The following is a 14,305-nucleotide window of genomic DNA, read 5'->3' as shown; positions in this document are numbered from 1 at the left end:
GCGGGAAGAAACTACAGTAGTTCAAACATTTTTATTGCTCCCATGAAAGTCAACAAGATTTACAGGAATGTTCTTGTTTACATAGGCTACGTACAGCAGTGTAACAGAAATTTTGTTTGCTTAAATCAAATGCGCAGAGTGAACATATTGCTCCACTATCCTGGCATCTGGTATTCATTGTGCAGCATCTGATAGCTTCAGCAAATGAGAGGATATATAGAACTGAATTATGTTATACTTACTTCTTTAGGAACACTGAAAGAAAGTTCTGCCCCGTTCTCACTGCTGTCTCATATGCATTGACGATTAGCACACCTTTGTCCGTTTGCTGTTGGGACAACAAAGTAGAACAAAAACAAAATAGATTGAAAGGAGTTATAATCTGAGCCACACAAATACTTACAGCAGTCAAACTAGTGTAAGCTGACTTTCGTAAGTCAGAGTCATAAAGTATCACAAAAGGCATAGTTTTACACAAGCTCATACATAGGAAGCAATTTTCTTTACATTATCAAGGACATGCTTGCATGTTTTCGAAACGAATTATAATTTCGAGCATCATCACCATGTGACTTAAGACAGCCACTTTATTTTTTCTAATGGGAGGCATATTATACATCACTTTGTGGCACTTACGTTTGACCAACACTTAATGGATAAAATTACAGTGATGTGATTTTTCAGTATCACAATCTCATTTCAAACGACAATCCCATGACCTGAATTCTGCTTTACACTGCTGCTCAGAAATCCCTTGGACTACTTACTTGCACACAAATATACATATTCCATCAATTAAAGGGGCACATTACACAACTATTACAGAAAAGTATAGTCTGAAATCCAATGAAAAAACAAACAAAAGCAAAACCACTCGAATCCGAAATTTCCTTTCAGCCTTTTTGCCTCAAGACAGCTTCTGGTAGAGAGCACAGTAAAATAATTTCAAACTTCCTAAAATAAGAATACTGAATTGAGAGCCTACTTTTGAATCATCATCCACATCGTCGTACTCCTCCTTCCCTCTGTCTCCATCATCGCCAGGGAGCACGACCACGCCCTGGATGAGTTGTAAGACGAGAGCAGTCACCATCTGAATGTTTGTCTTGTTGTTCAACCTGGGTGGGAAACAAACAAGGAAAGACCACTAATAGAAAAGGTCCCGTTTTCAAAATTCACAGATTTACCAACCCCATTTGAGTACAGCAAACCTGCTCCAGGGGTCCACTTCATGAAAGTCTTTGGAGAGACTTTCAACTCATATGACATACTAATGAGAGATTTCATGAAATGGATCTGCAAGTCTCATATAGCTTCATATGAGCGACTTTGGCAATTTTGAGATTTATGTACAGACTTTTTATGTGATGACTTAATGAAACAGACCCATGGTTACATGTCTAAAGAGGCCATAGTAAATAAATTCAATAAAGAGATTCTGTGCAACACCTCACCTTTTACATTTACTTTTCGTTTACACAGTCACTTGTCCAAAGCCCCACAAATGTAGAGTAAATTAGCAAAACAGAACATACCTTCCTGACTGAGCAAGATTTATACCAATACAGATCATCACTTGAATAATTGTGTTCATGATTCTGGTCAATGTTTTCTTGTAGTCACCTACCTGAAATTTCTAAGATTCTTTTTACTCGATGGAAGTCTGGCAAGAGATGCAAAAATGTCTTCAAGAATGAGTTGTCTGTGCTTCTCATATCGTGAGAAAACCTGCAAGAAAAAGAAACAGAAACAAGTGAACCGACAGTGCACTTTTCAAAGAAATACAAAGCCTAACTGAAAAAAACAATCAACTTATGCATATCATGACTTCGTCGGTTAAGAATGATAAGGGCGTCAAGTTGTCTCTAAACCCATAGTGTTCAAGACAACTTAACGCCCTTCTCATTCTCAACAGACGACTTGTGATAATATCATGAAAAGAGTGTAATAACAGTCGATCCATCACATGTTGTACATCTCTCAATTCCAAATGATCAAATCAGCAATCAGTTGAATATCAAAGAGTAACAGGAAATGGTGCAGTCGCGCATATATTTTCTGACAAATTAACATCATACAGAAATAACTTTTCTTCACTCTTAAACACAAGGTAAGGATAAATACTAAGGTAACATACTACAAATGAAAAATGTAGCACAGTGTACTTACAGCAGCAATCAATTTCAGAGCATTCAGTTGAAGTTCACTGACATTCTCCACAAAGAAAGGTGCAGTACCCATGGATGAAATCTGTAAAGGCAAAATAATTGTCTTCTCTCATGAAATAGCACTGATATGAGGCATTAGCACTGGACTACCACAAAGCAGGGTAATCAAAACCACCATCCCAGTGTGGACACAAAATATACAAAGGTCGGCGAGGCCATTTTTATCTCTATTACGTCTCTGCACAGAAATTGAACTAGACCTTTAGATCAATCTTTTTTAGCAAGACATTTGCCAGTATATGCTACTGCATAACTTCATTTGCCTAGCCTTTATACTCTTTTCTTCTCACTTCCATCATGTGTTCCTGTTATTGTTTTTTAATCTATTTCTTTCTTGGCTACCTTCTTTCCCCAGCCTCTAATCTTTCTCTTCTCTTTCTCCATCATGCATGACACATGGCTGAATCAAAACAACTCTTTGAAATCTAAAAATTAACATAATTCTGTCATCTGAAGTAATGGTCTGGCATTACCAAAACAAATTATTTCAGTTTCTTTTCATATCTGTTCATACTTTTTTTTTCCTAATTTACACAAAGTGTTAACCTGTTTCAGTCAAGTCAAATACAGCTATTTAACCATAGGAGACAAGAAGTATTGTGTATGAGTTGACTCCTTTGTAACTGCAATAAGACACATTCCTCACATCTTCAAATTTCACATATTTGTTTTAGTCTTTCCAAGTTGAAAAAAATATAATAGTAATTTTGAAGGACCACTATAAGTTGAGAACGCCAGGCTGATTGTTTACCAAGAGGACTGTTGAATCTGTCAGCATCTGAATGTCAAGGAGTTGGGCAAGATTTGAGACAAGTTCACAGAGCTTGTTGTACAGGGTGAGTATGGACTTCTCCTTGACTCCCCCTGCTCGGGCACGCTTCAACTTGGTGTGTGTCGCAATCACATCTGCAATGAGAAAAAAAAAAAAAAGTCCTGAAAAGCTCTCTCAATATGTAGTCTCTCACCTGTGACATTCACCTGTGTATTGTTGGAAGATCCTATTACTTTATGCAGTCTAACATCTCTGGTATTAACTTATACATCCTTGTGAGGTGTAGCTGCTATTCCAGAGACAGACTAATTGAAATTTGCCTGGTAGTAAGTTCACAAATTACTGTTTTCTTGTGGAGAGGTTACAGGAGAATGCACTGCACAGCTGCTATCAAATACTTTGTACAGGACTTTTACAAGGCGCTCCGCATAATCCATGTGGCCCCATCAACAAAGTGATGCCTCCCGCAATACAAATCATGGTAAAGGCAAACAGAACTTGTTACCACAAGAACACAAACGAATAAAGTCATTGATTATTACAAGAATATCAAACCCAATAATATGCTTGCATTTCTAACTCTGAAATGGATGCTAAGGAGCGAGCTAGAGGTAATCATGCATTATCACACATTAGGTAACGAAGTTTTGAATGAGACATATACCACGATATTATTGTTTTTGTCGATAAACCTACCCTTCTGTTTGGGGTTGACTCTGTAGACAGGGTCAAACTCAGGGTAGATGGTGTTTGTGAGTTGGAACTTGGCCAGCTGTGACACCCTGTCGATGACGTCTTCGATGAAGACTTCCTTCGGCATGTCCTCCGATGTCATGATGTAGAGGGCAGCTAAGGACGCATCCACTGATCTTGTCACCCGCTCTATGGTCAGCTCACGCCAGAGGCGCTGCTCTCTGGGGTTCTCCTCATCCTAATGACAGGTAGGTAAGAAATGGCAGCAGAAACCATGGCAACCGTGTTGAAGATACATGATAATAACCTCAAGACAATTCTCACTCAAATACACTCGGTTGTACTACGTCAGTTGTCACATTTGCTAATAGGCAGAACACAAGGTATCTCATTGACAACACAAAACAATCAACTGCCTATGAAACTACTCCGTTTGGATATCTGTAGAACAAGTTATATTTGTTTTCACTGAATGTCACTGTGAGCATGATTGAGGTGACTTGTACTAACCTGATCATTTGGATTCAGCTTTGTTCCATCTCTGATGTTCCTTTCCAGAATGTTGAGCAATCTCACCAGTCTATCCACTTTAATCTGTTATGCAGACAAAACACAAAAAATCAAACAGATCATGACATAAACATCATGAAGCCACAACATAGCCTCAGTATGGTACTTTACCATCCTACTAAGTACTGTACGAGCTGAAATTTTCATGGTGGTTTATTTTCGCGAATTTTGCGAATCGCCTTTGAACCGCGAAAATAACAACGCCCAAATAGCTAAGTTCAGTTAGACCCTTGCAACCATGAAATTAATAACACGCGAAAATGTCCTCCAAGTAGCATTTCGCAAAAATATCTGTACACAAAAATTTCTTGAGAACTGTTTGGGGCAATCATCCTTTCTTATAGATTTCTTTCCAGAAAAAACAAAACAAAACAAAACGAAAATATTTCCTGGCAATTCAATATCACACATAGCTAACCCAAAAAGGCGTTTTTGTGAATGCAATCAAATCACATCCAAACAAAATGTTCAAACTTTCCAAGTGTACTCATACAGAATTTTCAAAGGAAAACAAAATGTAATAATAATTGGTACTATAATATTCACAGCACATGCAATATATATATTAAAAAAAAATGACCCATGTTGTCAATAGGCCTGTTCCACATTCACACACAAATATCAGAGAAAATCTAAAGTGCTATCATGGAGATGCTTGTGTGTTGCATGCATCTCGGTTGGCAGTGAGGATTCCCAAATTAGGAAGACTTATCTATTCTTGTGGGAGGATATGAAAGACAGTTGCTTTCAAACTCACCTGGTTCATGACACCCATGGACTTCAATTTGGCTGCTTCACCGACGATGTCTCCCAAAAGAGGTTTGGTGATGAGAGAGTCCGGGGCATACTCCTCTTCCTCATCCCCTGGATACAAGAAAAACAAAAACAAAACAGACACATGACACAGAATACATGACTAGCGTAACATAAGAAAAGTCATGTGGATCTACAAGCAAATTTCTTTTGTAATATGCTTACTTTATTTGCACATTATATCTATTCCCCCAAGTTGGTTCCATACTCGCTCCCACTTTCTTTGCCTATCAATCTGTCTCTCTGTGTGTCTCCAGTTCCACTGATTCTCCCCATGGCCAGTTCCTTTCTCCCTATGTTGGCTTTCAGTCCATTCCATATTCACTTATTTATTGTCTTTTCTCTATGCCCTGAGAAAATTGTGTTAGTCATACTATGCTGTGCCCATTTCAGGTAAAAACCTCTCATATCTTGTATTACATACAGTTGACTGTCTTTTGAGAAAGGGAAAGCCCACATACAGACACAGACACACATATACATGAACCTACACACATTTAATGACAAACTTACTGACAAACGGTTATCATACACAACATACCCGTGTCAACAGCCACGTCCATGTCTTCTGAATTCTCAAAGACTGTATCCATGGCAGTGTTGAATCGCTTGAAGGTTGCTGACTCCATCAATTCTATACGAGGAAATGACATCATTGAAAGGGGATGACTGCTGGGTCCCTTATCTTCAATTACAAATTGTGAAAGAGAATGAACAGAACACATACACAACTTTGTCCTCATTAGAATATTCAATATCCAATTTACGAGCACTTATTCCTGGAAACACATGGAAACACACACACACACACAACAAAAAAGAATATGTGTACAGCAGCTGAAGATAGCTCTATCTCCGGTAATATCTGAACACATAACATCTCCTGCTTGTTTGCTGTTTTGTATAGAGAACAAAGAATTACAAGATTTTTTCACTCACCATCATGGTCTGCATCGGACATGCCCTTTTTCTTCTTTGTTTGTCTCTCCTCCCGTCGAGTTCTCTTGGCAGGCCCTACCAATAAAATTACAAATGCGCAACCTTAATTTAAAAGGCAGGACAACATATTCTTTACGAAGAAGCTGGAACACAATGAATAATAGCTGCATTGAATATCAGAACATGCATGACCAGTATCACACTATTGTGTGGATTTATTGACGCTTAACACTGCATGCTTTCTTAGCAAATGCCGAACATAGAACATATTTTCGTTTCACTGGCTTTTCAAAGAATGCATAGAAGTAGTGGCACATTATTCAGCAAAGACAGTCATCAGATCAACCTATGATATTTTAGCACTTAAAGGGGGATTCTAAACACAGGAAACTACACTGTTTAGCGATAAAAACTATCCTGCAGTAACTGATCAGTAAAGTTGCAAAGTCTGATGTTCTTCACCAGGGGTCATCCATTGTGCTTATGACTGTTTCATTGAACAAATCAGACAAATACATTTTGATGGGTTTGCTAGTCGATTACTCACGTTCCTCAGACTTCTTTTTGTCCTCCTCTTCTTCCTCATCATCTCTTTCAATGAAGATGGGAGCGACTTCCTCAGGTTCACTGGGGACAGGAGATGGAGCCTTCATCCGTGAGTGTGACGGTGACCTCCCAGCTGATGTGGCGGTTGATGAAGCGGCGGGTGCCCAGTCTTCTTCATGGTTGGCTGTGGAGCTTTGGGGACGGGGACTGTTGCTGGGGGAGAGTTCACAGTAGTTGACTGACCCCCTCCCCCGCTTTCTTCCCCTCCCGTCCGGCTTCATGGGCGTCAGCTCGTCATCCACGAACGACGTGGATGGTAGTTTGGTGAGAACCACCCGGGGTTTGGCTGCTTTTGCCCGCTCTCGCTCTGAGGGCTCTGCTGAAGTTGGAAGGTATATGAGTCACTTGTGAGAGTCAGGAAAAAATTCAAACCTATGCCGGAGTATCATACTCATTTTGATTGTAGCTTAAAAGCAAGAGTCAATACTTAAATCATTCCGTAATCTAAATAGCTTCAGACACATACAGACACTATCAGGTTTCACAGACATAAACTCTACCAGATATGACTGGAATAGGCTGTGCTCTGTCAAAAATTCAGTAGAAAAGTTATTTTCACAATTGCACAATATCCAATATCCATATGATATGGTCCTCTATACTCTGTGTGCCACGTGTGCATGCCTGACTCAGTTAACACATTGTAACTTTGTATATTTTGCTAAAACACACAGCCAAGCTCAAGCTGATCGATAACTCGCAGTACGCCGCAGTACATTGAGAGCGTCACAGACATAGCTTTTGAATTTATATCACAGCAAAGGCTGTAATTTTCTCGACTTGCCCGTACTGCATTTCTAGCATGAACGCTTCAGTGAAAACTTACATGGCTTTGAAAAAGCAATGTTTTCAAAAAATGCTCATGTGTTGCGGTCTCAGAATAATGTGACAAACAGGGGCTGACAATATGGCACACAAAGAGTTAAGTATATTATGATATTCACTGTGGTACTGGAAACGACTTCCAATAGATCCCCTCACCTATGTGCAAAGCTCAGGTAAATAATGCATTCTATTCCCTGTACATTTTCCAACTAACAGATGGTTCTGTGGCTTCTTTGCCAGGGGGAACACCAATCAATTTCTTGCCAATGGAATAACTAAATTTTATGATACTACAATTGATATGTTGCACACAAAAGAATTCTGGTGAAATGTCAATATGGCATTTGTGGCATTTAGGAGTGATACATTTCCTGCCTGAAAAACACAAAATAAACTGCTCTTTGACTTCGATTCTACTTTTTAATGCATTTGCAGGCATTTTCTAGCAACTTGAAAGGGAGAATTATAAATTTCAAAAAATATCATACTTTGATGATGAGTATTCATTGCATCATATGCAAATGGTATTTTACCTACTGTAATCTTTGTTAGAAGAAAACCCAACTACGCATTGCATACCAAAGAAAGCATAATCCATAACTTTCAAGGAATCAAGTTTACTTCAAGTTTACATCAAGTTGTATATCAATTAAATAACATAGTTCCAGTCTTCCTAGTGTAGTGTTACTTGTAACAATTACAGCAAGGCGTGTTAAAGCTTTGCCTTCCTACCTTCTTCCATGGGTTCACTCTTATCCTGCTCCTGCACAGGAGCACTCTCTGTTTGCATAGGGGTTTCACCAGTGTCTGCTTGTGAACTATTTTCCACATCCTTTTTAGCGCTGGCTGCATCCTCCTGCTGCTTTGAAGTATCATTTTTGTCTGGTTCAAGTGTCTTCGGCACGTCAGAATGGGAATCGTTTCTAAGTCTTAATACACTCTTCCTCTGTGCGGCAGCACTACTGTCAGTTTTTTCCACTTGCTGTTGGCTGGCTACCACCTCCCCCTTGTCCGTTTGTGTCCTGTTTGTTTCCACCACCCTTTGTTCAGTTCGGGTTTCCTTGGAACTTTGGTGACGTATCACACTTTGCTGTTGCACATTGACTGGTTGTTCGGGCTGTAATCTTTGGTCAGGCACTTCTACTTTCACGTCCGCATTCTGCTGCTGTGACTGCTCGGCGCTGGTAGGCTTCGAGGGCTCCACGCTCGGAGGCTTGGACTGCTCCCCACTCGTGGAAGGCTCACTCTCGCTGGCCTTCGGTGAAGTCACAGGTTTCCGCGCAATTTTTAGAGTGAGTTTGGGCAATCCCGACTGTGTTGGCCCAGTGGGTGACTGAATGATGTTGTAGCTGACTTTTGACCCCTCCTTCTCTCCCTTTTCTTCCCTGTGTCTCGATCTCTTTTTCCGCTTTGACGAGAGGCGGGACCTGGAGGTGTCTGCACCGTCAGATTCTGGTACGCCCGATGATTCTCCTTGAGCCTCAGCAGGTGTCTCCGGCTGGTTATTGGAATTCTAGATACAAGACAGGGAAAGAAATTACCTGTCACTTAAATGGCACTACTCTCATGTAAAAACATTTACAGCATGAAACGACAGATCTCTTGTGAACACCATAAAATGACTGCCCCTTGAAAGGACAGGAAAAAAACCCATTGTAATTAACAATTCTATCACATCATCGCATTTATAAGTGACTCGGATTGCTACTGCAGCAGAACACATAGGTGGGATAAAACTTTTAATAAGACTTACTGTTCAACACTTAATGTAATCACAAAAAGCAGATGTTCTCACAACTGACTGGCTTTGAACAACTTTGTACTTTAGTTCTTGTATCTGATAGGATCAAAGTCATACTAGCACAGTTATTATAAACAATACATTCTCTTTCCCATTAAATGGTAAAAAAGTACATTAAAAAGGGCGCAGATACTGAAGAAAAGAGAGGGTCAGGTAGATGGTGGAGAAAATAAAACTCCATTGTATATTGAAACAGAAATTGATTACAAAGAAAGAATTTGATGAAAAGAAAAAAAACAATGAAAAAGAAACAAGGATAGGTACTATGCTGGAAGGCAAAACACAACAAACGAGCAAAAGATCTCACCATATGATTGATTTCAGATGATCCAGAATGTGACCGGGTGGATCGCCCTCTTCTGTCCGAGTTCTCGTTTTGATGGTTAGAGTTTAGAGTCTGCCTTTCATCTTCACGAGTAGCAGTGGCCGGAGCTGGAAAATATGCATATGAGCACAGAAGCCATAAACTTAATGAGAACTGGGCAGAGATGAATGGACAAACAATACTTCCCTTTCATTAACCAGTTGAAGACGAGTCCCAGGTATACTCTGGCAGATGCCAATGGGAAGTACATATCATACCAAAATAAGCACGTCCTCAACCAGTTAAGAGCACCAAGCTATGAGGATCTCTTTCCCCCCCCCCCCCCCATCATATGCACCAAGTGCCTGTTTTGAATACATAGTGGCATACGCTTTTGTGTTTGAACTTGTAATCAGGAAAATCTCATTGTTTTCGTACGAATAAACATTTTGTAAAATCACAAGATGAATCTACATGTAACAAAGCAACCATCATAGTAAACCAATGTACTATGGAAAAAGAAGAAACACAGACAAACTAGAAGAGCAATTATTTGATGCTATACCGTTCAAAGGAAAATAGATACACAAATCATAGCATTAGATTACACAAAAAGGAACCAGGCCGAAGAGTAGTGCCTGCATTTATGTAAAGAATACCACTTTTATGAGAACAAAATCATGTTGTATGGCTTTTCAAATGAGTGTTACTTCTAGCATATTACGTTTGAAATCTATTGTAAAAACAGACATCATATCTCTAGAATATATGGTACACAAAGATCACTTTAAAATATACTTATTATTCATAGGGTTGCCTAATACATTTTCCATGAATGAGCAAATATGCAGACAATGTTATGCAAAATTTAAATCTCTATTCTCTTTGTCAACAGCGAGACAAAAATGGAAGCTTTTCTCATACCTCGTGAAGGCGACCTCTGGGATCTGTTCTGGGAGTTTGGGGTCCCAACAGAGGGTGGGGTGGCAGGGAACATTGGGCTACTAGCAGGTGCAGGTGAGAACTGATTGGCTGCATAGCCATTGAGAGGGGCTTGACCAGAGCCTGAAAGAGAAGGGGAAAACAAACAAGTAAATAGATAAATAATTCAAACACAAATCTTCAGTAGAGAACTATAAGGGCACAGCTTTATTAAACATCAACTTGTGGCATTGTTAATTCTGCTTGTTATGTAAAATGTAATTGATCACAATCACAGGAATTTATAAAAAATTATTCCACTAAACTCTCATGAATCATCCTCACTATGACACACCTGCACACAAATTAATATATTGAGTTATCATGCTATGACAACCTGGAGGCATTGTCCAATAGTGTTACCTTGGGAAGAGGCAGAACCAGGCTGCTGGAATTGATGTTGGTTGCCATGACTACCACCAGCTGATGGGGAGAGGGAATTGCTTGGTCCTCTAGAGGAAAATGCACTGTGTTGCCCAGCTCCACCTCCAGCTAATGGAATATATATGAGATGATGTTAATAAATAAAGTAAATAATGCCTCCGGCACCCTTCGGGCTGAGGCATAAAAACAGGCACGGTAATTTTTACACAGGGTTGAAACGAAAAACAAACAAAAGAAATAAAATACATCATTTTTTTTTTCCACTGGGCCTTATATATTGTGATGAACACCCCCCTCCCCCCTAAAAAAATGCACTTCAATGTATCCTACCCCACAATATAATTAGTAACATTGCCAATCGTTCCACACTCCAAACACACATTTAATTTCTATGAACAATGAACAATCTCAAAACTTTGAGCGTCCATGCAACAAAATGGTAAAAGTAATAACAAACGTCTGATGATTACATACCCACCGCATATTTCGCGAGTCAGGTGCTATTCAAGAAATTAAAGACACGTGAAAATATTGACTCTGACCCCTATGTGGATGTGACATATGCATACTTCTCTGTTAAGCACAGGACTCCATGATCGCGAATTTAACCACTCGCGAAATCGTCGGGAATTCCCAATTCGCGAAAATCTAGACTCGCGAAATATATAGCGTACACAGTAGGAGAAATAGGGGAGGATTTTTAACTAAGTAATCTTGGTAAGATAGTGGCAGAAGTTTGTAGTTTAGACATGCATAAATTTCATTGCACACTTGAGATATTGATATTCAGCTCCATAAAAAGAATCAGGCATAGGCATCATCTCCAGCAGTGCACTGTTTGCAACATTTTAAAACAGGTAAATTGTGATAAGGGCTGGCATAGCATTCAGTTTAATTTGAGCCATACAATCCATCACAGTCATTGGCCTGTACAAATCACTTTAGTAAGGGGAATTTCATAGAGACACTGACACATTGCTCGGCTTCTCACTCACCACTTATCTGTTCAAGCCTGGACTTGAAGACGTTTGGATTTCTGTTGAGCAGGGCTTGGAGAAGTGCAGGAACCTCCCCTTCTATTTCATTGCTGGTTGTTTTGTCTTTCAGCTCTCTGCAATACAAATCGTAATGTGATACAAGATGCATCAATTATCATTTGTGTGTGGAGGAGGCAGGTGGGGGAGAGCAGGTAGCAATTATTTCAGTAGCTCACTGGATGTTACTGGAAATATGCTACAATTGATTTCATGCATAATTTGTTTTCCTTGCTGGAATACACAGCAAGCTACAAAACAGAGAAGTAGACTCTAATCTCATGACTAGTTCAGAGTCAACATGCGACTTTCATATATCTTATCACATATGAAATTCTATATGACCTATCATGAACTAGAAATATAACAGTTTTTATATATGTAAGCAAACATACAAACTGTAAGCCAAAGGCAAAGTTCGAGTAGAGGTCACAACATCACAAAACGATGTGGGCTCTTACATGTATATAACTTGGCTAAAAATGTTAGTGTATCATTGGACAATGACGATCAATATCAAACGATAATTTATCATTACATGGTAATACATCCCCCATACACAGTAACTTTAATACAAGTACAAACAACTAAGTTTTGCCCCATGTTCTTTGGGCCATTACAACTTCACATTGAATGGGTAATATCTGCAACTCCCTTAGTCAATATTTGTACATTTTAGTGTAGTTGAGATAAGAGACACAAAGCATAAAAGAACACATTCTAAAACATCTCTAAAACTGGTGGAAGAAAATTCCATTATCAGTTAAAAACAGTTACAAACATGTTGGTAATCTACTCTTTGTTTCACAAGTTTACCACTGATGGTTGAAGAACCAAATAATCTGAACTGCTTGCAATTTCCAAGGAACTTGTAAGGACAGAAATAATCTGTGCTATAAAGACTCACATGTGGTCGGTGTTGGTTTTAGTGAGAACATGCAGGAGCTGTGGAATCAGGTTCTCATCCTGACGTCCAAGGAGTCTCTGGGCCTCTTCTGCTATGTGAGGGGTATATAGGAGCCCCTTGCTGTTCAGTGCACTTGGCAGGGGCGAAGGCAGGGGTAGCTCGGTCAACACTGGAATATAAAGGAAATATTGAAGATCATGTTACCTGTGACATTCTTTGCATCAACATGGTTACTACCCCCCCCCCCCAAAAAAAAAAACCAACAACAACAACAAACAAACAGACAAACAAAATAAAGAACACACAAACAAAACAGGAAAGTCTGCACTACTGCGGGTTCACTGAAGGAAACCCAGTGATAGTTTCTACTCACTGAAAGAAGAAATTAGACATTGAGGTACGTGACTGCACACAGAACATTATCAATGAATCTTAATTGGCTTCTTTTCAAGACTTTATCTAACAAAGGACTTATTTGTACAACTTGTTCTCTAAACCTTAAAAGTCACCCCCCCCCCCCCTAAATTTATCATACAAGTTTAGGGTAAAAACAGACACACATTACATTGTCATCTGTAAAAACCAAAGACAAATGACCTCCTTAACACATTCTGTAAAATTGAAATCAATTTATACTTTTGATATGAAGTCTTCTGCATCCAGGCTCAATTGAATAAAACAGTTCCACTTACACATTTATTCTCCAGCAAGCATGAGAAGTGGTCATGAACATATACAGTGCACATCTACTACACTTGAAAGAGATGATAAATCTGTGGTTCTAAAATCGATGTTAAACTACTTCATATTCATTTTTCCTGCAAGACTCCATACCATTCAATCAAAAAAAAAAAGAAACAGAAAGTAAACTAACCAGTATTTGCTACAAGCTCTGTCGTATAAAACTGTCATACAACACTGAGCAATTTTATTATTCATGAATAATAATAATTATAATATGAACACTTGTAATGCGCCAGTATCCATCATGAATAGATGCTCATGGCGCAAGAAAGAGATTATTATTAATAAAGTAATTTGTACTTACAGTCAGTGAGACTTGTTATTCCAGCTAAGGTGGTAATGGGAACACTTGGCACTTCTCCATTCATTCTGCCGATGGAAATTTACAGCTGTGAAACAAAAAAGAAGACAACAATGCACCAAACTAAATACTTTTTACGGACATTTTGTGCAGCACAAATGAATGCTGCTCATCAGTGACACTAGCAGACACCAACTTTTGGCATCCCAGCTTGTATTCTGCAAGAGTTATCAAAAAAGCAAAAACAACAACAAATGATGCAGACTAGCAGCCATGACCATTAATTGCATAATGAAGGTGACAGCCTCTTTATTTAGGCACAGGATAAGATAAGGGAAATGGCGTAGCAAAGGCAGAATAAAACATTCAGAACATCATAGCATCTAAGAGCCTGGACAACACA

General features: G+C 39.1%; 1 protein-coding gene across 1 annotated transcript in view; it reads right to left on the bottom strand.

Annotated features, from left to right (window-relative positions):
• LOC140236870 (nipped-B-like protein A) overlaps positions 1–14,305 on the bottom strand; it is a 44,043-nt gene that overhangs the window by 25,414 nt on the left and 4,324 nt on the right. The window contains exons 2-19 of the mRNA XM_072316810.1: positions 13,906–13,990; positions 12,858–13,026; positions 11,915–12,027; positions 10,896–11,024; positions 10,476–10,616; positions 9,555–9,679; positions 8,179–8,959; positions 6,563–6,937; positions 6,016–6,090; positions 5,618–5,710; positions 5,021–5,127; positions 4,204–4,287; positions 3,697–3,931; positions 2,980–3,134; positions 2,170–2,250; positions 1,628–1,728; positions 986–1,118; positions 243–328 (exon numbers count right to left, since the gene is read on the bottom strand). Coding sequence (XP_072172911.1) covers positions 243–328; positions 986–1,118; positions 1,628–1,728; positions 2,170–2,250; positions 2,980–3,134; positions 3,697–3,931; positions 4,204–4,287; positions 5,021–5,127; positions 5,618–5,710; positions 6,016–6,090; positions 6,563–6,937; positions 8,179–8,959; positions 9,555–9,679; positions 10,476–10,616; positions 10,896–11,024; positions 11,915–12,027; positions 12,858–13,026; positions 13,906–13,969 — 3,047 coding nt within the window. The 5' untranslated portion in view covers positions 13,970–13,990. The remainder of the gene's footprint in view (positions 1–242; positions 329–985; positions 1,119–1,627; positions 1,729–2,169; positions 2,251–2,979; positions 3,135–3,696; positions 3,932–4,203; positions 4,288–5,020; positions 5,128–5,617; positions 5,711–6,015; positions 6,091–6,562; positions 6,938–8,178; positions 8,960–9,554; positions 9,680–10,475; positions 10,617–10,895; positions 11,025–11,914; positions 12,028–12,857; positions 13,027–13,905; positions 13,991–14,305) is intronic.

This window comes from Diadema setosum, chromosome 13, assembly GCF_964275005.1.
Source record: "Diadema setosum chromosome 13, eeDiaSeto1, whole genome shotgun sequence".
NCBI classification, from domain to species: Eukaryota; Metazoa; Echinodermata; class Echinoidea; order Diadematoida; family Diadematidae; genus Diadema; species Diadema setosum.
The sequence above is the reverse complement of the archived record's forward strand: the minus strand, read 5'-3'. Positions and strand labels throughout refer to the sequence as shown.